Source organism: Jaculus jaculus, chromosome 1, assembly GCF_020740685.1.
Source record: "Jaculus jaculus isolate mJacJac1 chromosome 1, mJacJac1.mat.Y.cur, whole genome shotgun sequence".
Lineage (NCBI taxonomy): Eukaryota > Metazoa > Chordata > Mammalia > Rodentia > Dipodidae > Jaculus > Jaculus jaculus.
In genome coordinates this window covers 281,929,416-281,956,097 of record NC_059102.1, presented here as the reverse complement: position 1 = coordinate 281,956,097, position 26,682 = coordinate 281,929,416, and the positions used below count along the sequence as shown (strand labels likewise).

Here is a 26,682-nt window from a genome sequence, read left to right as displayed (position 1 = left end):
GGCTGACTTGGTTTTAATGAGAAAGTTCACAGAAAGCTACTCTTTTTATCACTTGTTCTTTTGAATATCGCAGGCCATACTACTAGGTAGATTAAGAAAACTGATTTTCTCTTGGGCAATGATGGTTTCCATCAAGCTGTAGGTCCAGCTAATTTAGAGATGCTTTTCAGTGTTGGCAATAAAGCAATGTGAATTTATTTCCCTTAGGAAAGGGAGCACAGGCTTTTTTCCCATATGACATAGTTGACTGAACTGTCCTAGGCTTACTGAGAAGGACAACTGGACCCTGCCTCTAAAATGCTGTATCTGCTCTAGAGAATTTCATGCAATGTGATGAGAACCTAAAAGGAGAGAAAGCTGCAAATAGGAAGAAAGAAAGGGGAAGAGCTGAGATCAGGGTTCAGTTATAGAAGGTAATCTGTCATTTATTTCACTGGGGTTTTCAGCACAACAGCATCTGACTATGACTGAGCCTGGGAATTCCCATGGGCAAGGAGGGAACAAAACCCTTAGAAGACTTAGGGACAATAAAAAGGTATCAGGATTAGTTGATGGAACAGCCAGGGTATTCAGAGGGCTATGAAGAACACTATAAAAAAATTAGAGATCTGGGTGTGGTGGCACACACCTTTAATCCCAGCAAAAGGGAGGCCTAGGTAAGAGGATCACTGTGAGTTCATGGCCATCCTGAGACTACATAGTGAATTCTAGGTCAGCCTGGGCTAGAACGAGATCCTATTTCATAAATAAATAAATAAATACATTAATTAATTTAAAAAGAAAAAAAACAGAGAGCAGATTCAGAGTACTCACTATGTAATGTGAGAAATTCAGACAGTAGAAGGTAAAACTGGTCATTTTAAAGACCATGACCACAGACAACTAAAATAATTATTTTAAATTTTTTTGGTTCTTTTTATTTATTTATTTATTTATTTATTTATTTATTTATTTATTTATTTGAGAGTGACAGACAGAGAAAGAGGCAGATAGAGAGAGGGAGAGAGAATGGGCACGCCAAGGCCTCCAGCCACTGCAAACGAACTCCAGACGTGTGCGCCCCTTTGGGCATCTGGTCAATGTGGGTCCTGGGGAATTGAGCCTCAAACTGGGGTCCTTAGGCTTCACAGGCAAGCGTTTAACCACTAAGCCATCTACCCAGCCCCCAAAACAAATTTTTGAAAGAGACATTTGTGCAATATTTTAACAATAATCAACAGCATAGAATTAGGGTTGTCAACAGTCATTGTAAACCAGGTATTAAAATCCTTGGGAAACTAAAGAGAGTGACATTCATGATGGCGGCAAGCATTAATTGGACAATTATCTATATAGGAGTATTTCTTATATCACAGGAACTTACATTTTATTATTATGTAAGACTAATATAGTTTTACATACATAATCAATTTATAAGTCAATATAAGAGGTCACAGAATTATTTTCCTGTTAATATTATAATTATGTCTTTATAGAACAAAAATGAAAAAGAAAGAAAAGGTATTAAATTTTCAATTGGGTATTTAATAAAAAATGTATAATATCTATTTACTTCTGAATGTATTTAAAACTAGTATTTGATGATCCTTAGCCATTTATTCATTTTTCAGCCAAATATTCATGGGTGGGAAGCCTTTGCTGTCAGCTGTCCAGTGCACACCTTCCCTTCATAAATCTAGTCAGTTATTTTAAGTTATTTATACCTTTCAGCAAGATAAGGATGTATTCTTATTTTTGAATTAAAATATTTTATACACAGTAGATAGCAAAAATCAAATTAATAGGAACTTTACCATAATAGATTAACCACAGTAAATTGAACATCAAATAGCATATTTTTTAAAGATTCCTTTACTCTAAAAGCTTTTATTAGTTAAAAATAAAACATGAGATCAAAAGCAGAGTCATAGTCATGGACTATAAATCTTATCCATTTCTTCTTCTTCTTTTTTTTTTTTTTTCCTGAGGTTGTCTCACTTTAGCCTAGGTTGACCTAGAATTCACTACTTAGTCTCAGGCTGGCCTTGGACTCTTGGTGACCCTCCTACCTCTGCCTCCCAAGGGCTGGGATTACAGGTGTATGCCACTACACTCAGTTGACTCTCATCCTTGAATGTACTTTTTCAGTATAAATGTCTTCTTTATTTTCTGAAGGAAAAAGAAGTTTTAACATGCCTTGGGTCACCTTTCAGTGCACTGAGTAGACAGCGTGGTGGTAATTCACTAGCTCTGTCCACCCAGTGCCCTATTTGACAATAACTTTTCAGTGTGCCTTCTTCCTTCCAGGGCTAGAGGTTCTGGTTTAAATTCAGGGTGTGTATTTTCCAGGCTTTATGTGTCTAGTCTGCAACTGTTACACTAACATTGCAAGGTGGGTTAATTTCCTTACGGGAGACTGAATTTCAAGCAAGTTAGGAAACTCTAAGGCCAGAAAGACAGCAATGTCTACGGAGCCTCTAGGATGGAGATAGCACCAGGCAAAGCTTGCTGCTATCTGTAATAGGACACGTGGTGTTGCTTTTCCATTGTGGCATATGAAGTGACAGTGGCACCACTCATCACTGGAAATACCTAATATTTAGTAATCTCAAGATGCCAGGCATGTTTGAATATATTGCATATTTTGAAATCATAAAATAACTTATGGCTTATGTAGAGATTTAGAGAAGAAAAGTGATTTATCTACAGTCATTGTCCAAATTGTCACCCTACCAATGACTCATACCCATTCTATTGACTTTCTACTGGTAAAATTAGTCCTGACATATGCATTTCCATCATATGCAGGTAGGAGAGTGAGGAGTACTGATGAAGTTGAGAGTATTTCATCCACTTTAATGATAGCAATAGCTCAGGTTTCCTTTGAGCTTCTGAAAACTCATTAATAAAGTTGAAACAATGATCTTGCCAATAGTAAAATTTTCAAGTGATGCAAGAGAGAACCATCTCAAGTGACATATTTGTGTTTTACACATGATTTTGACTTTGTGTATATCAGGGACTTTTCTCTGGTCAGTGATACTTATCCATTGTAACCACAATAGCATTTCATATTTGAGTTGGTTAAATTGAAAGAGTGAACATAAAGTGATGAATTCACTCCACACCCAAATAAATTACTTGTTTATAGTATGATAATCATTCATTCCTAGGACATGAATACCTTTGGCTACCTGTGGGCATGAAACCTAAACCAAAACATTGACTGTTTATTTTAGCTCATGAGTACTGTTGTGAACAATTTTTTTGAACTTGTTATAATGAAGCTACAGAAAATAGCCCATTCTACTTAAGAGATAAATTACTGATCCAATGCAAAACGTTTTGCGTTATTCAGTGCTAATCACATATTCATATCATGTGTTTATTTATTGTTTTAGGATCCAAAGTCTAAATGAATACCATTTATATAAATTCCACATGTTCATTCCTCAGACAGATTCAGATTTAAACACTGCATATATGCTTAGGACAAAGGAAACAACAGGTCTAAGTTTGTATGTTTAGCACAAAGAAAATAATGGGGCAGGTATGAGCCACACACCTGAACAGAGTCTGCACGTTGACAATTGTTTTGGCATCAGCCATGTAGTCTTCCTCAGCGCTCATGGTACTCTCTTTGTCCACAACCACCATGTTGGCCGCAAAAGTCACTCCACACCTGAGCAGATCATCTAGGCTTTGTCAAAAACCAATAAAAGAAGATGCCTTTAAATTAACCACCATGTTACCCTCAGTACCCAAACTTACTCATTATTGATGAACATGGGTGAATTTACATTTCATATACAGATAATAATGGAATGATGATGCATTATGTGTGTGCTCACTAGACTTTATTAAATGTAAACTACTTTAAGTTTGTTTTAGAAATGTTTATTTATAATATTTATTATGTAAAGGCAACATGGAAAATACCCACTTCACAATAACATAAAAAGTATTACAGAATGCCATTTTTACAGTTAATATACTACTTTAAGAAGACTTTTTAAAAGTCATAAGACTTTTATTTTTGTTAAAGAGAGAGAAAGACAGAGAGGGAATTGGAGTGCCAGGGCCTCAGCCACTGAGATTGAATGCCAGACACTCGCACCCTCTAGAGGGCATGTGTAACCCTGCTCTTGACTCACCTTTGTGTGTCTGGCTAATGTGGAATCCAGAGAGTCAGACATGGGTCCCCAGGCTTCACAGGCAAGCACCTCAACCACTAAGCCATCTCTCCAGCCCCATTGTTTTGATTTTCTAATGTGATTTTGGTAAGGGTAAAGATGAGTAATTATCATATTAATTTGGATAGTAAACCATAATATAGAAATATTTATTTTTCAATGACTAGAACACTTTTATTTAAGAACTATTTGCTAAATATCATTCCATACTGCCAAGAGCATGTTAATTCTATCATTTAGGCAGCACAAGCTATTGAAAAGAAGGTTGAATGACTTGATTTCTTTGGCTGCATGAGTAGACTGTAAAATTACAGCACAAGGTCTTGTGAGGTATACTAGTTAATTGTCCCTCCTATTCCTGATAAGCTACTTTACCTAGCATTTTCCCAGTGAATTAAAAGAAAAAGATGTTTCCCATTAGAGCTGGAATAAGGAAGTCATTATTCCCATTGTCCCTACTTTATTTAAACTAGAACATAAGAAAGAAGCAGGACTAAATAGAAAGCTACTAAACTTGGCTGAGCACATGTAGAAGGTCCAGAACTGACTGAAGATAGATAAGAAGAAATTCAGTTAATTTGAACATCTCCTAATGGTTTAGGTAGCCATGCCCCTTATAGGGGAGTTTTCTCTTGCATGGGAATGTGGAAGGCCAGATGTCTTATGCTGGCACTAGGTGAGAGAATACTATCAAAGCCTAAGTGCAACACACCCAGGAAGAGTCTAGACAAAAATACTGCTTTGAATCAATAGCAGTGTTCTGCAGCTGACATTTTATTGCCAAAACTGTGACAGCAGAATTTTATTACTCATAAATTTCTCCTGGCCAAAAAAAAAAAAAAAGAATCATAACATCCAATCAATACAGCAGTAATCTTAAAGCTTAAGACTCAAGGGATGCTCAGATGTTTTATCCAGAAAATCCACTGTACTTGTTTGTATGTTTACTAAATTAAATTTTGAGTTTTGCTTACAGGTAACTGAGTAGAAAATTTTCCTAGCATGTAAAAAAAATAAAAACTGAAAAAAAAACCTAGGTTTGGAACACACACTCCCCCCCCCAAAAAAAAAAATTAGGAGTAAATGAATCTGATATGGGCCCCTGTGGAGCACAAAATGAAGACTAAGTCATTTTTCTAACTACCTAATTATTTTAAACTACCTAATAATTTAAAATTATTTCTTCATATTTCAGCTTTTACAATGTTTTCCTTATTAAATTTTTATTATAATTCTATAGAAAATGGGAAATATAAGCTAGTAGAAAATATGTTTCACTGAATAATAATATAAAGATAGAATCCAAGTTAGAAAATGCAAACACTGGGCTACAGGAATGGCTTAGCAGTTAAGGCACTTGCTTGCAAAGCCAAAGGACCCAGATTTGATTTCCCAGGATCCACATTAGCCAGATACACAAGGTGGTGTATGTGACTAGAATTTATTTGAAGTGACTAGAGGCCCTGGTGCACCCATTCTCTCTGTCACTGTCTCTCTCTCTCTCTCTTTCTCTCTCTCCAATAAATAAAATTTTAAAAATGCAAACATTTACTCAGCAATAATTAACAAAACTGAACAGAAGTGGTCACTAAGTGTTTTCATAAAGTTTTAATAGTTATGTATACCCATATTCAACTCATGCTTTCTCAAAACATTTCATGCTCATACTCTTATCCAAGGCAAATTATCATTAAATACTAGTTTAAAGTATGAATAATACTTATACTTGAAATATTGTTCCTGGATCATGAAATAATATTTCTGTTATTCATGCTTTAAGTTTATATTTAACTTTTGATATCACCCCCCATTTTTGGGAGTAGTAGATGAATTTATTGTTATAATTCAGGCCTACCAAAAATTTTTCTATTCTGCCTATCTGTACAGTGCTGTTTCCTTATATGTAGTTGTTTTACACTGTATGGGCACCAGGTGGCAGCCAAGGACAGTTAATCTGAATCTCATAAAAATTATAGATGATCAAATTTGCAAGGCCACGCTTTTCACCCTTCTCTGACTCTTATCTTTCCAAGAACTAGCATATCAAATTTGAAAATATGTGGTAGTATTTACAAGTGTGTTTTGATTCCCTCAAAGATGTACTTTTTTGAACATATGTTTTTGCAAACATAAGCAAAACAGTGATTGTATGCATGTATGAATGTCATTGTAATAATACTTTTATTTTACACAAAACTGAAATAGGTTTGCAAATGGAGCACAAATGAAAAGTTGACATGCATTAAGGTCTGTTTCAATTACACAGTAAATCAGCTTAGGCAACTTGATACAAGGTGTGCCCACTCCCATGGTCATGAGCTCCACGCGCAGAGCACAGCACATATGGTACCCACAGCACTGACATAGCACGTCACACTTATCATGCAACAGAGGCACTACACGTGACACATCACAGGACATTGCACCAGTTACGTTCCGTAGACTTTGTCACCTACTTGTCGATAGAGCCCACCATGTAGTAAACCATTGGAAACCAGCAGATTGCATCCAGAAAATGCACATCTGGCCTGAGCAGCAGATGGGTTACAAAGAAAGACATGGTCAAGACTGAAGTAGCACCTCTAGCAAAGGCAGCATTGCCAACTGAACTGCTGACATGGTTAGTTATAAATGACTGTTTTCTTAACATCAAGTAGACAATGTCATTTGCATTGACAATGAGTCACACAATACAGTCAAAATTATTAGATTTCAGATAACAAGTCAGAAACATTATGTCATAATTGTTTGAAAACACTGAATTACTGCTCTTCACTAGGACTAAAAACCCTTATAATTACTTTATAAGTTATTCATGCTGAGGAGACTTTGGAAATAAAGATGGGATGATTTTTTCCCCTCAGTTGTCCTAAAACATGACTACAAATGCTTGTAGGAGTAACTATTATGCTTGATTGTTAAGATTAATTTTGTTTAAGGAAATAACAACACACTACATAATATTGAAAGATACTAACAAAATACATCATTATCCCTTATGAAATTTGTGTTATGTAAAATTACATTAAAACTTTCATTGTTTTACTCAGTGTATATTATTGAATATATACCTGTTATAACTGAAATCTTTTCTTCTACACATATTTGAGGAAAGATCCAAAAATCTACCACTCTTCTTAGCAATCACTTAATATGTTGCATTCACTTTATAAGAATTAATTCGGGTTGAAGAGATGGCTTAGCAGTTAAGCGCTTGCCTGTGAAGCCTAAGGACCCTGGTTCTAGGTTCAGTTCCCTAGGACCCACATTAGCCAGATGTACAAGGGGGCACACTCATCTGGAGTTCATTTGCAGTGGCTGGAGGCCTTGGCATGCCCGTTCTCTCCTTCTCCCTCTCTCTCCCTCTCTCTCTTTCTCTCTCTCTCTCTCTCTGCCTTTCTCTCTGTGTCTGTCACTCTCAAATAGATAAATAAAAAATTAAAATAAAAGAATTAATTCAACAATGCATTCATTCAGCATGTATGTGTTTAAAGTTTTATCTAAAATCATATGTATTCAAAGGCTGGCGAAATGGCTCAGATAAGTCACTTGCCTGCAAAACCTAATGACCTGGGTTCAATTCCCCAGAACACACATAAAAACCAGATATACAAAGTGGCACATGCATCTGAAGTTTCTTTGAAGTGGCTAGAGACCCTGGGGTCCATTCTTTCTCCTGTATTTCTTTGTCTTCCTTTGCAATTTAATAAATAAAACTATTTTAAGAATGAAAACATCTCTGCTGGTTAATATAAAAGGAATATTAGATTAATTTATGAGATATGCAAAGGTTTTGATTACATGTAAAAATATAGAAAATGAAAACATGATTTAAACTGGAAAAAGCAAGTCATGCTGTACCTAGGAGGCAGGATGGGCATGGGCATGATTGAAGAGATGATTTTCATTCTGGGTGTTAAAGGATAAGCCCACATTTGGCTAGCTTTTTTGTTTTAAAGAGGGAAATTCCAGATCAAGTTAAAGAGAACACTTGAAATTTCCCAGTTGTTCATCTCCAGGTGGGCCAATTTATTTCCTGCCTATGTTCCTCCTATTGATCTTTCTCCCATCTATTAGCCCTTAAAAGAAAGAGAATATTCAATACAGTAATGCATAAAGTGAGAAACTTTGTTGAACAGAGTTCCACTGTTAAATAGTCCTATCAAAAAAGGAAGCATATGGGCTGGAGAGATAGCTTAGCAGCGAAGGCTCTTGCTTGCAAAGCCTAAGGACCAGATTCAATTCCCCAGGACCCATTTAAGCCAGATGCACAAGGTTTCATATGCATATGGAGTTCCTTTATAGTGGCTGGAGACCCTGGCATGCCCATTCTCTCTACCTGCCTTTTTCTGTCTGTCTCTCTCTCTCGCTCTATCTTTATCTCTCAAAATAATAAATAATAAATATTTTCTAAAAAGGGAAACTTAGAGCTTATCTTAGGTTTAAGACCAAAGTCAACATTTCTTTAAGGGTGCTGACATATTTTATCAATACTTTTAAAATTAGCTGAAATTATTTTAGGTCTGTATAAAAAAGCAAGATGGATTCGATGATTGATTAGTGTGAATGAGAATAAATAAATTAGAATAAACTTGGATCTTGCACTTCACATGTAGCTTTACAACTTGTTCCAGCTTCTAACTTCCAGCTAGCTGATTTTGAAGGCAAAAATCAAAATCCTTGAATTCAGTAGTATATAAGGGACAAAAATAACAGGCAGCCAGCCAATCAGAAACAACAATTCCCTGGTGGTCTGTTCAAAGATAGAAACTACTCTGAGGGATGAGGGAAATAATTCTTTTAATAATGTGCATTTCATTTACATTTTAAAATTCCATACTTTTCATATCATTGCTAGATGAAATTAATTGGTCTTTTGATGAAATTATCATCTAATATTATTTTCCCATATCTCATGTAATTTAAAAAATATTCAAACCCTCAAAAGTAATTAATAAAAAGTAATAATTAACTAATAAAATAAATAAAATAAATAATAAACATAACAAAAGTAATGATAATTGCAGAATGTGTATGATAGCATTGTAAGAAACTCTTATAAACATGAAAAAGTTCTAAAGAAATCACTCTTTTTTGGTAAATTTGTTAGACACTTTGAGAAATACAAGCCATTTCAAAGGAATAAGTGGCTCATCATTTACAAGAAAGAATAGGGGTGGCACAAAGCTTCCAGAAACATTTATTGCTATTTAGTTTTGTTTCCTTGGTCATAACCACAGGAACAGAGAACAACAAATAAAACCATTAGACAGCACTTTTGGGAAATACATGGCTAGCTCACAGGTTTTACATCATGTATTTGGAATCTAGTAAGTGAGTTGAATTAATGATAACATATTATCATTAGTAGTAACATAGTAATATAATAATAAACAAAAATAAACTCAAGCTGTACATGAAACATCAAACAGTGTCAGGTGAACAAGTTTAAATTCCACAATGTAAGCCTCTGATAAGAGTAATTACTTCTAATCCAAAAACAAAATTGAAAATTAAAATATATTCCTGATTCCAAAAGTATACTTATCATATATCATTATAAGAACAACTGTAGGTTAGGTAATCATAGGGCTCAGAGAACAATGAAGTAGGAGTTGCGTAGGAGGTTAAAATCCAAGATTTGGCTTTGGGGGATTTACTTTAATTTGCATGTAGCTTCTTTGTTTATCTCAGACATTCAACATTTAGCACATTCAAATGTTTAAATTAAATGTAGGCATTCCCTGCACATCCCTCTGGTGCTAAATCATCTTTATGTTAAGTGCCTTGTTTTCTTGTAAGAATAAAATGTAAAATAAAGGTGAAAGTTCTAGTATGGCAACTAACATGCAGTAAATGCTCAATATTTATTAGGATTATAATGAATGGAGGCAAGAACTTCAATATATGATCGTCATGATTTGATTCAGATTAAATATTCCTGAAAACAGATATATCAATATTTATACAGAATCATTGACCTTTTTGTCAGTATATAAGATGAGAATTTTCAGAATTTTCTGATTAATCAATTAAAGAAATAATACTTTACAAACAACCACATAACTTCATAATGCCAACAAACAGATGTATCTTTCAAAAATTTTTCAAACTTGCTTAGTCACAACTAAACAGAAAGGGAATAACTGGAGTATAGCTGATTTGATATCTGCCAATGGTGACCCGACCCTAGCTTGTGCTTGAGGGTTCATGGGATGGGAAGGGGAAGAAATGGCTCTGAGGCAAGATCCATTAGCTAAACTAGAAACTGAAAGCAGAGAATCCACTTCAAGTTCACAGAGATAACATCTCTCCTAAATTTGGCAAGAATAATTTGTTGTTGTTGTTGTTGTTGGAAAATGAATTATCAGGACAAGAAATAATGTCAAGAAGACAGGGCTATCTTAAGCTTAGTCCTGCTAGGGGGATGCTAAAAACATAGCACCACTTGTTTCTTTTCTGCTTTCCTCCTTTCTTTCTATAACATAGGGCTGAAATTGAGTCAGTTTCATACAAGTTATTCAAGATGGGGTCACTCTAAGACAGGTTGTGTTAAATTTGCTCTATAATAAAGCAGACATGACATTATCAATCTCTAAACTTTGAGTTAATTAATCAAAGACCTCACTTGTGTCTGCAGGGTCCCACCCTTATAGCTTGTTTGCAGAGAAACTGAGAATTAAGATTGTGTTGCAAAGGATGGGATGTGGTAATGACTCTATTTCTAGGAGCTGTTTTTCTCTATGGGTGTGTTTTCATTTCTTCATACACTGGGTCCAAATTTCTGTTATTCCATGTCTATCTTAAACATGTTTCCCTTTCTTCATTGCCAACAATGTATAAAATATTCTTTAAAAAAGAATTCTACAAGTGTGCTCAATTTTTGATTAACATTGTCAAAAGACAAGGTGGCATTCCATGATATAACATAAATAATTGGGATCAATAAATGTTTCTCTGATAATCAATAGTAATTTAGAAATGCAATAAAAGTGACTTTGGTTGGCAGAAGGTATCAGGCTTGTTGGCTAGTTTAAGAATGTTTAGTGTAGAGGTCTACTTATAAAATAATTCAAATAAAATTATTAATCCCAATAATGATTGAAGTAGCATTTGTGAAACATGACCAAATTATTTGTGCATCATAGTGTAGACACTCTCTGTCCTATTGAAACGTGTACTATAATGTATCTGATTAAAAATGCTACCAACAAATTAAAGTCAATGATTTTAATGTGCATAATATAATATTAAAGATTCTATCTTGTTTGTGCATTTTGAAATATACTTACGGATTATCCAATAGCAGAACTATGGGATTTAGTTCTTTCTTTGGTCTATAATATGCCCTGAGAGGAACAATAAAATTATACAATCCATTTCCAGCTGTTTCAGCTGCAACTATAATTAGTTTATTTTTGAATCCATAGGCTTTTGCATCCTCATAGTAGTTATGCTGGCAACTCTAGAGAAGAAAAATTATACAAAGAAATGCCATTTTTATTTTCCACTAAAATTTGATGAAAGGAATTAGGATATACGATTATGTAGGAAATAATAGTAGGCAAATGAATTATTAGAAAACTTGATGTTGAAAAGGAAAAGGATGTGCAATTGTTTTACATCAGCTAAATCTTGTAGATACCTAGTGACTAGGACTCTAAGAATCTACACATGACTTGTATCTCCAACTATGGCAACATTATAATTAAATAACTACAGGAACATTTCCAGTTTTGAATACCTAAAATGGTGGATGAAAAATAAAACAGAAAAAAAACAAAGAAATCTTGAGCAATATAAATGCACAACTGAGCTTTCAATGTAATGATGCAAGCACTCAAAGGTATAAAATAATAACACAAACAATAATAAGGCAAGCACAACATAAAACCAAGTTCATTCTTCAACTGAGAATGAATTGCTATTTCCTACGAGTTTAGACTATAATAAAAATAATTAACATTAGCAAACCAAGACTCTTTTTAAGCTAACTTATCTGCATAATGAATCACTTTGGTACTTTCTTTTACCTTTCTATGTCTCTACATGGATTTCTTTTATTTATTTACTTGGGTAGTGATTACTAAGTTGCCTGTGTATTTATCACCTCTGAAATATCCTATATCAATAAATATTCCTTAACAAAAAGTTTAAAAAATAGTGGTAGGGATAAATTACCAGACATTACAGGAAAAATAATCAAAATAATTAGACCACAATGACTACCAATTGTGCTGTTACTAGATTCAAAATATGAAATGTGTTTATTATGTTTAGAGAATAAGAGGAAACCTCAAAGTATGAACAAAAACAAAATCTTACCCAAGATAATGTTAAAACATATTATAGCTGATTTTAAATATCTTCTCAAGCTAAGAAGTATTACCCAAAATATTGAGGGCTGGAGTTCTAGCTCAGTAGGAAAGTATTTTACCAGCATGTGTGAGACCCTATGTCCAATCCACAGTGTTGAACACATCACATGTGCTAAAATAATGCTTACAATGTAGCCAAGGAATCAACTGCAGGACAAAGTTGAAAATAAACAAATGGAAAATAGAGGAAGAAAACCACAAAAACTAGGATGGAAAAGTGATAAGGAATGAAAGATAGTGTAAGATTACCTAATATAAGATTAATCAAAATAACTGAAAAGAAATCTGAAGCTTAATGAAGTCATGTTTTAATAAATGTTTACTGAGGATTTTCCAGTAGTGACAAATACCCAGGGAACTGACTGCTAATATAAATCAATTAAGAGAAATGTATAGTCAAGCTCAAAATTATGGAAGTTGAGTACAACCAAGACAATAAAATCTACACTAGAGAAAAGAGAATTCCTGCAACAGATAAGAATTGATGTACGTGAAGAAAAAGAAGTACTGTGAAACTGGACACAAGGAAAACTCATTTAATAAGGAAGGCAAAATATGGGTATTCCTGAGAGAAAACATAAATGAAACAGAAGACTGTCAAATTTCACTATCAAAAGTTTTATTGGTTGTAATCAACTCAGTAGGAAAAAGAATCTAAAGAGGCGGGAGAAGAAAAAAGAGGAAGATATTTACTATAACTATTTCTGTTGCTACTGTTATTATTTACTACCACTATTACTATGTGGTGATTAGAATGCAAAATGACCTCCATAGGCTCATGTATATGTACACTTAAACCCTAGCTGGTGGTGCTGTTCTGGAGGTTTTAACTTTTAGGTGTTGGAGCCTTCCTTGAGGAAATGTCTCACTGGGGTCTTGAGATTTTATAGTCAAACTCCACAGCTGGTCTCTCTGTATCTGCTTTCTCCTAGCTGATGTGGTGGTGTGTTACTAGCTTTCTGTTCCTTCCATGTTTTGCCCACCATGATGGACATTACTTTCTGGAACTATAAACCGAATTAAACTCCTTTGCTTCCTTAAATTGCTTCTGGTTGGGTATTTGTTCACACCAATGAGAAATTAACTGTTATATACATACATACATACATAATCTACCACCACTAATAAAGAAGGAGAAACAATGGAAGAATAGAGATCTAAGAAAAATAAAGGACAAGAGAAACAAGCATTGATTGGAAAGGCATTTGAGGAATTTTTTTTTTGTTGTTTACTATTTATTTATTTGAGAGTGACAGAGAGAGGAAGAGGCAGATAGAGACAGAGAGAGAATGGGCATGCCAGGGCCTCCAGCCACTGCAAAGGAACTCCAGATATGTGCACCCCTTTGTGCATCTGGCTAACATGGGTCCTGAGGAATCAAGCCTCAAACCAGGGTCCTTAGGTTTCACAAGTAAGCGCTTAACCACTAAGCCATCTCTCCAGCCCTGAGGAATTATTAATACATCTAGTATCTATAGAATTAAAATCATTAAGAAAGAATTTGTGGAAAGAGAATAGTGATAGGGCAATGTATGGATGAATTAGAACTTAAATATTAATGAAATATATCATGGTAAAACAATTACATTGCTTATGAAGATGTAGACAGAGCTCAATTACTAAGGAAAACCCAAGGAGGCAACAGAGAAGTTGGGGCTAAGAGGCCTTGATTAGACACCAGTCAGTTGACAGTGGAAACAAGTAGATTATACAAGTAGTTTCAACTCATACACTTCACTGACACACATAAGCCAATTGAATCATGCCATCACATAATCATGAGGAAGCATTGGCATAGTAGACCACAACAGATTAGCCTCATGCTACTTAAATAATCAATAACCTCAACTCTTATTACCTACCAGGGACCCTATGAAATTTGCTTACTTAATACACTATAGAGAAGTTAGTAATCTTTTCATGCTAAAGATTATCCTGTTATTATACTAATCCTCATCTCCAAACTCAGCCTTTCTATTAAATAAGATTCCTAGCTTCCAGGTGAGTCAGTTCTACTCTTTGAATCTGAATACTATTTCTTTCTTTTACTACATATCAAAAAAAAGTAAAATCTTCCACTATTGAGTCTAGTCCTCATGGTCCATAAAATATATGCAATTTTAGGAATCTTCTTTAAGGAGAACATGTAAACTATAAATAAATATAAGTCATGGAAAATTATAATCATGGAAGAGGACAAAACTGGTAGCTCAACAATTTTGAATTTGTTAATTTATCAAGAATACATAGCTGAATATAAATAATTAAATGATTGGTAATACTAAAATAAAATAAAGACTTCAAATAAATGAGGACTTGAGAGACATTCACAGTAAAATATAGATTCATATGTTATTTTAGAAAATGAAGTAATGAAACAATGCATATTTTAGCTAACTTGATTCTAGACTTCTTGATATTTAAGGTTTGCTCATTTAAGCTATTCATGTCTTTATTTCCCATTGTAAAAAAACTGCTTAATTTGGTAGCAGTAATCATTTGGGTGATGTTTAGTGATATTAACCACATTATATAGTGAAATTTACATTTGACAGATAAAATCCTTTAAACATATTTTAGTCAATTTTTATACATATTATTTAAATATAAACTAAAATTTATTATACTGTATACTAAAGAATATACTAAAATTTTACTTTTACTGAAAAAGAAAACAATAGCAACAAGACTTACCTTGTCTAATCTTAAGCAGCAAAAGGGCACTTTTTCATGAAGAAGATGACAAAATGTGGGTGAACTTCCTATATATGGAGAGTAAGGTGGGTAGCCTTTAGCATACCTGAAAAGAAATAAGAAATGTTATCACTGGAGAAGTAATAGAAAGCTAGACACTACAGTTCTGATCATGGTCCATTGTGTGAATAAATTATAATCACTACCATTTTGTGTTATAGTCACAGTTTGTGCTACAATCACTTTAAAAAACAGAGATATATTAGGTCACTAAAGGCAAATTATAGCCCAGTGATAAAATATGACATAGTAAAAGGCTTTGAGATCTAAGAGAGGTTTTTACACCTTTAGGTGGTTGAAAACACAAGAATAATATTTTCTGACATGTGAAAATTTTGTGAAGTTTAAATTCTGCATCCACACTTTCATTGGAAAATAGCCATTCTCATTTGTTTATGAATTGAGTAAAGTTTATGGATTTGTGCTTCAGCAAGAGAAAAGAGTATGAATAAAGTCATAAATATTTGTTAGTTGTGCCTGTATAACATTTCTCAAATCAGGAAATAATAGAACATTTAGAGAAGCAATGTTCTTTATCCAAAAGACAAGCTCTTGATTTTAATAACTGTACATGTGATAGTTTGAATTTAAGTCCATGGTGGAACTATTTTCTAGACAGCATTACTTAGATGTCCGACAGCACATTTTACAAACTCAGAAGTTGAACATCACTGGTATTAATTCAATAAATATTTCATTTTAATAGAAACAAATTAAAAAGCCTTCTCCCTATAATTTTTAAAGATATAAAAAGATAATTTAAGTCACGCTTCAAAGCAACATTTTCTGCAAAGATTTTTGTCCAGGCTCTGAATATTCCCATCCTGAATTCTACAAATATATTTGTATATTGGGGCCAATGATTTCTTTCAGGATGAATTGTGACTGCAGACACATTAACCTATTTTATAATAAATGAAAATTATGAAGGATTTTTTAAAGTGAGCTTTCTAATTTTCATTAAAATATTTCATTAAGGATTGAATTAAATTCCATGTTAAATGAATACATATGAAGGACACAGTGAGAAAAGACTTGGGCTAATGGTTCCAATGCAACCACTGCCAGAGCTGCTGCCAGTAGTGATGAACACTCTCCAGTTGCTCTGCACAAAGTATCATCACAGCACTTTTCCCCCCTTACTACAATTAATCTTCATATTATGCAAAGCAGTAGTAATTATACACACTTTACAGGGAAAGAGAATATAGTCTAGACGACTTAATTTGTTACGTGGATGTGACTAAGTAGGCTAAGGTGGTGGCCTGGAAAATAGTCTTTGAAACTGCCAAGTCAAATTTTGAAGAACCATGCTTTGACAATGTCCTACATGAATCATGACAGGTGTACATCTACTGCAGACTTAACTATAATTAACAATATATCTAGATAGGATGTTCAGAAAAGGGAGAGTACTAACTTTATTCTTTTTAAAAACATTTTAATTAATTTATTTGACAGAGAGAAAGAGAGAGAGAGAGAGAGAGATGATATGTGTGCCAGGGCCTCCAGACATTGCAAATGAGCTCCAGATACATGTGCTACCTTGTGCATCTGGGTTACATTGGTCTTGAGGAATCAAATCTGGGTCTTTTGCCTTTGCAGGCAAGCACAATAACTGCCAATTCATTTCTCAAGCCCTCAAATTTATTCTTAAATGAAAATATTATTGCTACATCCTAAGTGAAAATGATTGCTGCAAGTTGAGATAAGTATGAAAAGCTTTACAGAAGAGTCTAGAATTACAAGTCACTGAATAATTGATGAAACCTTGTGATGGTTAATCATCACTGTCTGTGGAAGTCATCTTACAGAAAAATCTTTGGGTGTCTCTTTGAGGCTAATTCCAGAGAAGTTTAACTGAGGCAATGGAACCCACCCTGACTCTGAGTAGCGCCATCCTAAAGAATAAAGGGAATAAAAAAAAGCATTTCTCTTTCTGCCTCTGAATTGAAAGTAAAATGTAAAAGGCTATCACACATGCCTGCCACTATGCCTTGCCTTCCATGATGAGCTACACTCTTAAACTATAAGCCAAAATAAAGCTTAAGTAGGCGTTGTCAGGTATTTTGTCACAAGGAAAAGGAAATCAACTAATACAAACCAACATCATTATGGATGTGGAGTAAAAGAAATTACAATTAAAAGTACAATATAATAAAGGTACAATTATTTGTATTCAGTTTACATCACCTGAAAACAGTTTTTTAATCTTATTTTACTTTAAAGATAAAGAATGATTTAAAGGGAAATAACAATAGAAGCATGTTTTGAAACCAGAAACTTGAGGATTTAAATTAATTGAGTGTCTAATAAAAGGGTGTTTTGGTAGAACTATGAAGGATTGATCCAGAAAGTAAGGATATTGGTCTTTCTGCTATTTTTAAGGCCCTAAAATCAGTAAGAACATTAGAAGAGAACGAGTAAAGTTTCCACCTTGGACAATATCAACATACTCTACATTGGAAGAACTTTCCTCATCTGGAACAGCTTCATCTTCTGACTGGTCACTCAGAAGATCACATGTTTGGATTGAGGACGTATCTGCAACCTCTAAAACGGGAGCAATGCTTGGTCTGCGTAATTCTTTGCTTCCCTCTACAGGAAGAGATAGAGTAGGACCACTTGCTGATCTACAACTTGTGTCTTGCAAATCTATAGCCACAGTACCTAAAACAATGAAACATGAAAATCTTTTAAGGCATTTGCAGTGAATAATGTAACATGTTTATGTGAATATTAATGGAATGCAATCAGTTTCGATCTATCCATCCATCACTTATCTATTACATCTATGTACAGCATGTTTAAAATATTCTTTATTTCTCTTTTTTTTTCTGAGTAAACTTTTCCCTGGATAAGAAACATAGTATGTATGTAAACACATATATCATAGTTTAAATGTGAAGTGAGTCAAAAGTAGCTTAGTCCTAAGTTTGGCAATAGTGTAAGCAGTGGACAGAGTCACCATCTAGAAGAAAATCCTTGTTAGAACCAGCCCCCAGCAGGCTTAATGTGGGAAGAAAAACAGTGATGGCAAACATCAGAAACCACAGGTTTTGGCTTTTGTTCCAACTGTTGGCAGCTTACAAACAAAAAGTAATAACTTATCTAATGTCTATATAGTTGGAGAGGAAAGGAAGTTTCCTAAAGAAGATGAGATAATATTTTCATTAACAGGTAAGTAGATTTTATTTATACGAATTTTATAAAATTGATTTATAAATGCCAAAGACTGCTATACAATTTGACTAATTTCCTAATGCTGTAAACTCAAATTCATATCTACTACATTTACTCTCTACAAATGATCATATCTGCTATCTACTTCTATAAGTAAAGAGAATTACCATACAATAATTATTTCAAAATTCTGTTGTAAAAGTAAAAATGGGATTTCCACCAAACATTTCCTCTTATGTCCACTTAGAAGATAACAAACATCTCTTCCTAAAAAAAAAAAAAAAATTCCTGACTCCTGTACTATATACTCTGTTACTTACTTACTTCCCAAGAGATTGTGACCCTATCAAACCTTCCTTATCAGTATTCTGAAGTGCACATCAACTCCAACTTCTTCATTGTCTTCCTGCGTAGTGTAGGTAATGCTGACGTGCATACATGACCAATCTCTTTAGAAAATTATCAATTATTCCTTTAGGAATGATATCTGACAACATCCTGGACCATAGGATGTAATCATAAGATATAATTCAACAAAGGAGAAGAATTGAAAATGTCATTATAATTATGGAAATAAACTTGACTTTAAGGAATTTCTTTCTCTTGCAAAATCTTGTTTCTTCCTGGCATTTTCCTCTCCATCCATAAAGATATAACTTGTGTTGGGAGGTGGTAAAATATTCTCAGCCCTGATAATTTCCCCTTTGTTCTCTGTGAAAATCCAAGCTTTGGGTCATATGTGTTAATATTATAGGATTTATTGTCATACGTTATCTTGTTTGTCCATCAGTCCTATTCCATTCTACCTTTCTGGTTGAATCTTGTCAATTTCTCTGATAGAATCAGTGCTGGTTTGTAAGGTTACCATAGCAATGTTATACAAATTACATGTCTTTACACAGATTTATCTTCTCACATTTCTCAAGGCTGAAGTTTCAGAAACAAAGATTTTACCAGGTAAAGATGATGAGGAAAGGAACTGCTCCAAGCCTTATTCCATAGTTTGAAGACTAACATCTTCCTGTAATGTTTTATAAAACAGGTTCCCTCTGCACTTATCTGTACTGTGCCCAAATTTCCTCATCATATGAGTTCACTAGTCATGTCAGTTTAACATTATTGACTTCATCCACATTATGTTCTTTTCAAAAACTCTGTGTCTGAATGCAGGAATATACTAAGGCATTGGGATAATCCAGAATTTCCCTCTCTCTCTCTCTCTCTCTCTCTCTCTTCATATATGTGTGTGTGTGTGTGTGTGTGTGTGTGTGTGTGTGTGTGTGTATGTATATATATTTGTTGCAAAGATCACTGCTATTTTGTCTCATGCAAGTTTTCCAAAGCAGAGGCTGATGAATTCCCTACATTTTGACTTCTTTTTTTCCAAGAGGTCACTGAAATTACTTTCTACCTTAGCCCTTCATTTTTAAAATACATGTGATGCTTAATCTCTACTGTCAATTTCATTAGGTAAGCAATAAACTAGCAGACAAAACTCTGGGCATGTCTATGAAGGTCTTTTTAAGTTAAGTAAAGTAGAACGACCCGTAAAAATCATGGATGGCACTATCCTATTGGGGTCTTTGACTATGTAAACAGGGAAAAGTAGCTGCATATCTTCCCCTTGAAATATAATACACAATAATCTCTTTTCCCTTTACATTGCTTCTTGCCAGGCATGCTGTTCTAGCAATGAGGAAATTAACTGATATAGGTAGATTTAGATGTATTAATAATTAATACCAACAATGTTAAATGTGCTCACTATATGTGTTCATCCTAAGGCTGGCTGGCCCCAGTTCAGTGAAGACTAAGTCAATGACTTAGGAATCATCAATTTATGGAGTTTAGTGCAAATGTGACAATGTGTGAAAATATACATGCATGGAAGAGAGATAAGGAAAGAAATTGTTTAAAGAACACATTAAATGTTTCCTCATGCTGTGAAGGAAGCCACTGGATTTAACAAGAGAAGGACAGTAGTGATCTGGTATGATGTGGTTAATCTCTGGTTGACCACTTGACACCATATAGAATCACTATGGAAATGAATCTCTGTGAGTAATTTTTAGAACAGGTTAATTGAGGTGGGAAAGCCTCCCCTACCTGTGAGTGGCACTATTTCATGGGCAAGCTGAGCAGTGGCGTTCAGCTCTCTGTATCCTGCTTACATGCCTCTCCCCACCCCACTGCCACTTGAGGACTGTACACTTGAACTGCAAGCCTCAATGAACCTTGCCTCTTAAGTTGCTTTTTCAGGTGTTATGCTACAACAACAAGAAATACAATTAATAGAGAAAATTGGTATGAAGGATTATGGAGGGCTATTGCTGTGATAAATCTGACTAAGTAATTTGAAAGAACTTAGAAGTGGTTTGTAAGAGGAATATGATAGGGGTTGGAACTTTGATCTTAAATATCCTCGAATATTATAAGCAGAGCTTAATGTGCCATCCTAGTGGGAATTTGGAAGACAAGAATGCTGACAGAAGCATGAAAAGTTTAGATCTGGTTCATGAAGGTATGCAGAAGAGAGCAAGGGATCTATCAGGAACTGAGTAGAGGCAGTTCATTGTTATGTGCTATTAAAGAAACTGGATGTATTCAGCCCATGTCCTTAGTCACTGAATAATGCAAATTCAAAAGTAATGAATTAATTTGTTTTGCAGAGGAAATATCAAGATAGCATACCATGTGGGATGGTGCCAAGAAAGCACATGTATTTGTTAGAACATAGAAGAGGACCTTCTCTGCTGCACTGGTACAATAGGAAAGGGATCCTGAGAGTAAAACTCCATTCATTGGAGGCTCCATTTTATGTGGCTACAGATTCATTTGAAGGAAGAAAGCCTAACATGAGAGACTTTCTGCTCAAACATAAACATCTAGAGGAATGTTGTGCCAAGGCAAGCTTGGAAGATATATAGAACCTTCAACACCTATGGCCCAATGGGGCCATGATTCATCTCAGGCTGGCAACAAAATTTGGCAGGGTCATCCATGTGGTAATTGTGGCAGAGGCATGAAAAATCAACGTTGAGGAAGTCATTGAATATTATATTACATTTCAAGAGTGCTGCTGAGGGCTGACAATGTAAAACAGGGTCAGAGTCCCTGTACAAAGTCTCTGAGAGGCCACTATGTGACCTGAATTGCAATGGAGAATCGAAAATGTTGGAGATGCCAGAACCATAGGGTATCTGCTAAGTAAAGCCTCACTTTCAGAGTGGAGCCATCACAAGAGAGAAGTTTTGAGTGTTACAGGCAGCATAGATGGAGGGGCCTGATTACCTAAACCCTGTCCTGCCCAGATAATTTGATCAGGATCTCTAGATTCTAGGCAGGAGGCTGCAGGATTTGGAGTCAGCTCTGTTGGATTTCAGTAATGCTTTTCCCCAATATTTTCTTGCTATGCACCCAACTATCCTTTTAGATGAGTAATGTTTACTCTGTGCTATTCTATGTCTGAGGGATGTAACTTTTTATATCATAGAGCTCATTCTTAGGAAATTACATTCACACTTTGGAATAGCATTGAGGATATTAAAGGCTATAATAAAACTTTTGAAGCAGGATTGAATCATTTATCATTATGAGAGAGCCTATGTGGACAAGTGGATAAAGGTTACAACTTAAAAGTATCATATTTAGGGTCAAGTTGACCAGGTGTGGATTTGTGATTATTAATCTGTGGTAGGCAGATTGATAGAATTTATAAGTGCCATGGATACAAATTTCTGGGACTATGTACATTCTGGGATTTTTCTAGATTACGTAAATTGGTCTGGGTCCTAATATCTGTGGGCAGTATAACATAGGCTGGGGTCCAGGACTGAAAAAAAAAATTGGAAAGAAAGCTGAGAAGTGAAATTTATCTCTTTATTTATTCACTGTGGACTGAATGCTACCAGCTGATGCATGTTCCCACTGTCATCTCCCTGGTTTTCCCCACAATGGACTATGAACTATGAAATTGAACTGCTAACCAAAATAAACTCTTCCACCTAAAATTTCTATTGTCAAGTATTTAATCACAATTAATTAATATAGCAGGTAATTTGAGTGACATGATGGCAAACTGAGTAAATATAATCACAGGGGTCATACACTTTCAAGCCTCCATCAGAAAACAATTTTTTTGATGATTTTAGAAAGATGTTATGTCATGAAGTTCAAAGCTATATTTGTAAGTGTTCTGTGTATGTAAGTGAGGGGAGAGAAGAAACTGAATGAATGAGAGGAGAGAGAGACAATCCCATGAAAGAAAAGAAGTGATGAAGATGAATTAAGGTCTAAGTGAAATAACCAAAAAATGGACAATAGTACACATTGGAATTTCTTGAAAATATAGACACATACTGTTGTGGCAAAATTTAATATCCAAGGGTGTATAGGTGGATTAATGGAAGAAAATTAAATAAATTCTTCTACTCTGTATATGTCTAATTATTTGTGCTGTAGAAGCTAAAGTCAATGTTAAGAGTGAGATGTGAGAAGGAAAGAAAGTTTTGGGAACAGTAGACAAATGTATAAAGATCATTACATGCATAAGTTACAAGAGAAGTATGTAAGTCAGGCAGTTTTGAACAGAAATATTACATAATTATTGATTGCTTTGTGGTAATATCTTGCTTATGCTTTAGTACATTAAAGTTGGAAATTTTGTTTTATATATATAATCATGCACAGTGTGTAATATACAAAGATGTGTTTTAAATTTTACTTTGAAATGTTAAAATAATGAATCTATATTTGTGATCCTTCTTGAAAACAGAAACTAAAGGCAATTTACAGTTATTTTGCACTCACCCATGCTGGCAATGATGCTATGGACAGGTAATCTGGAAGGTCCATGATAAAATGACCTTGAAACATTGTTTTTTCTCTGCGGGTCATGATTCTTAAATGCTGAATTTTCTTCTTTGGTAATGTTAATATAGAAACATATGTCTGATGCATTCATAATGTATCGAGGACCTGGATTCAGCAAAATGTTTTTGTTATCCTCCCTCCTAACACCAATCAAGCAGACACCAAACCTTAATTTAAAAGAAGAATATAAAAGTTTAAGAATTATAATAGAGCAATAATGTTAGGTATTTTAAAAAGTACTCTTTTACAAGTGTAAAAATTTATTAATTTTTAACTATATTAAGTAGAAAAACATTAAGCTCCAAACAATAGATGTATGAAGTTCCAGAAGAGTCTAAGAATTTTATTTTAACATAACAATGTCTTTATAAAGTCAGTTTGGTTGATCAGGACCACTATAAATATATATGAGTAAACTAGGACAGAAGGGAGTACATTAGAATACATGTATATAGTAAAGTAATATTGTTTTATAAACTTTTATTAAAACTTAGTTCTGCAAGAAGTATAAACAGCACTTTTTACCTTGTTCATATTATTTAAAACAATTTACTTAAGGAAGAAGTAAAATTTCATATGAACATGTGCAAATTTTCCTTTCATACTGTTTTCTCCACATTTAACTTATCTTAAATTTTAGAAACATATTATACATTCTTGAGTAGGTATGTATGTTAAAGAGAAGCAATTCAAACAGAAATCTAATATGGTTATTAACTAGTTTATTCAATTTTTGTTCCAGTGTTTTTATTTTCAAAATATCTTAAAGTGATATATAATAAATAAATTTTAAAAGTTTTAAGTAGTAAGATATTTATATAAATAGTATAATCAAGAATTAAAGTGAAATATACATCAGTTTAGTGGGATATATCATTATATTGCAAATCATTTATATTAATATATTTAATCAAGATAATTTTTATGATATACACACTATTTCTTAGGAAACAAGTTTTCTCAAAAAATGAAATAAAATCGTCATGTTTGAATTGGCACATAATATTTGCTTTTAAAATTAGTTTTTCTACAAAATGTCATCATCAAGCTTTCTTCCCTCCCTTTCCTCCTCCCTCCCACTCTATCTCTTGCTCTTTACCTCCCTCCACACCTCCCTATCTTCCTTTCTTCATTTCCCTAAGCCTTTGTTTTTGCCAGCCATGGTGGCACTTGGGAGGTACAGACAGGAAGATCAGGAATTTCAATATCATCTTTGGCCATATAATGAGTTCAAGACCAGCCTGAATGACATGAGCTACTGTCTCAAAACATTAAATAAAAAAAAGAAAAAAAGTTTTATTTTTCTATGTAGGTTTTACAAGCATCATCATTACTTACCAAAAATAAAATAAAAAACTAATTACACTTTTAAAATTTAGTGCTATAAAGATGACTTGTTTTCATGGGATTGTAAATTCTTAATGGTTTAGGTTATTAGAGTTTAAAGTTTGCTATGGAGAATATTCAAATTATATTTTTTCTCCAAGTAATAATTCATTGAAACAAAGTGAAAAGAGCTAACATGCAATAATAATCACATGAAAATGTTCAAAATATTTGACCCTCATAAACTCCTATTGGTTATTTTATGAAAAACTATGTCTAAATTGTATAATTGACTGATAGTTTAATTCTAGTCTGGTAGTGGAAGCATTTGTAGTGTACATGGAAATTGTATTTAAGTAGTATGATTGATTGATAATTTAATTCCACTATGAATCAGAAACATACTTTTTGTGTGCATGGAAAGAAGCATATGTAAAACTCTTTCCTTCATATTCAGCAAAAAATGTACTTTCTTCTAAAACAATATGGTAGACTTCATTGCCTGAGCATCTCCCATACATCTTCTGCCATTGTTCTGGTGACTGCTGGCCTTCTCTGCAACAGAAACACACACACATACACACACAGGGGAAAACACAGTGAATGTGGATAAAAGACAGAGCTTTCATATAACCCATGTGACCTGGAACACCTGGCAAGTAGCATGGTAAGAAATATCCCATAGTTTGATTGATGGAATTACACAGTAATCCCTACAGAAAATCTTGAAATTATCATGATAAATCTATATATAAGCTTGATAAATGGCTGTATTATGGGAATTGAGTATATTTTAAGACTCAGATTAAAAGACTCCATGATGGGGCTGGAGAGATGGCTTAGCAGTTAAGCGCTTGCCTGTGAAGCCTAAGGACCCCGGTTCAAGGCTCGGTTCCCCAGGTCCCACGTTAGCCAGATGCACAAGGGGGCACACACGACTGGAGTTCGTTTGCAGAGGCTGGAAGCCCTGGCGCGCCCATTCTATCTCTCTCCCTCTATCTGTCTTTCTCCCTGTGTCTGTCGCTCTCAAATAAATAAATTAAAAAAAAAATGAACAAAAAAAAAAGACTCCATGATGATCATGAGTCAGAGACACAACCTTGGGTTTTTGTTCTCTTTATGTGTATGCTGTTAGGTGCATACATATATATACAGCATGTCTTACTGACTCTGTATTATGGCTACATTTATCATATGACATCAGCTCACTCTTATGGATATTTAATTACTTTATATTTAAAATTATAATTTCTTCAGTTTATAAATTTGATTTTATAGAAGATATAATTTTAATTTCTGTTCATGTGAGAGCAATGACTTTCATCAACTTAGGTATCAGTCAAAATAAGATAACTTGTTTATGAAAGACACTCTCTTTGCATGAGGGCCCCTGCAATGGATGCTTCAAAATTGACATGTAGTATCAATATGGTAGTATTTGGAGTGGGCAGTTAGGTCATGAGTATGAACTACTTAGTAGTATATAGTAGCAACTGGAGTAGACAGCTCATGAAAATTAATGCCTGGGTGGAATTAGTACCATTATTAGCTCAAGAGAGATAGCTGTCCATTTATGTCATGAGAATTTAGCAAGCAACCAGAAGACTACAATTTTCCTTTCATGTCAGAACTCTGATTTCTAGCCTTTCAGTGCTGATAAATGTATTTCTGGAGTACCTCTCAGACTTTGAATAATTTTGATTAGCTGTAAAACTTAACACAGTCTCTAAATGAGATTGCAGAAGTAAAAAGAACATACAAATATAGGGTCTTTTGTTGTTGTTGTTCTTTTTACCTCTAGAATGTTCTGCTTTGCTTAACTTTGTGGCTTTAGAAATTAAAGTAAAAGTTCAGGGCTGGAGAGATGGCTTAGCAGTTATACACTTGCCTGTGAAGTCTATGGACCATGGTTCGAGGCTCCATTTGCCAGGACTCACGTAAGCCAGATGCATAAGGTGGCACATGCATCTGGAGTTAGTTTGCAGAGGCTGGAGGCA

At 34.2% G+C, this 26,682-nt stretch overlaps 1 protein-coding gene across 2 annotated transcripts in view; it reads right to left on the bottom strand.

The window, feature by feature from the left end:
• Kcnt2 (potassium sodium-activated channel subfamily T member 2) overlaps positions 1 to 26,682 on the bottom strand; it is a 365,450-nt gene that overhangs the window by 67,608 nt on the left and 271,160 nt on the right. Inside the window, exons 15-21 of one of the 2 annotated variants that reach the window (XM_004659523.3) lie at positions 25,091 to 25,240; positions 23,297 to 23,526; positions 17,761 to 17,974; positions 15,245 to 15,350; positions 11,465 to 11,637; positions 6,629 to 6,700; positions 3,545 to 3,679 (exon numbers count right to left, since the gene is read on the bottom strand). In XM_004659523.3, coding sequence (XP_004659580.1) covers positions 3,545 to 3,679; positions 6,629 to 6,700; positions 11,465 to 11,637; positions 15,245 to 15,350; positions 17,761 to 17,974; positions 23,297 to 23,526; positions 25,091 to 25,240 — 1,080 coding nt within the window. The remainder of the gene's footprint in view (positions 1 to 3,544; positions 3,680 to 6,628; positions 6,701 to 11,464; positions 11,638 to 15,244; positions 15,351 to 17,760; positions 17,975 to 23,296; positions 23,527 to 25,090; positions 25,241 to 26,682) is intronic. The other variant, XM_004659524.3, reaches the window with a different exon arrangement.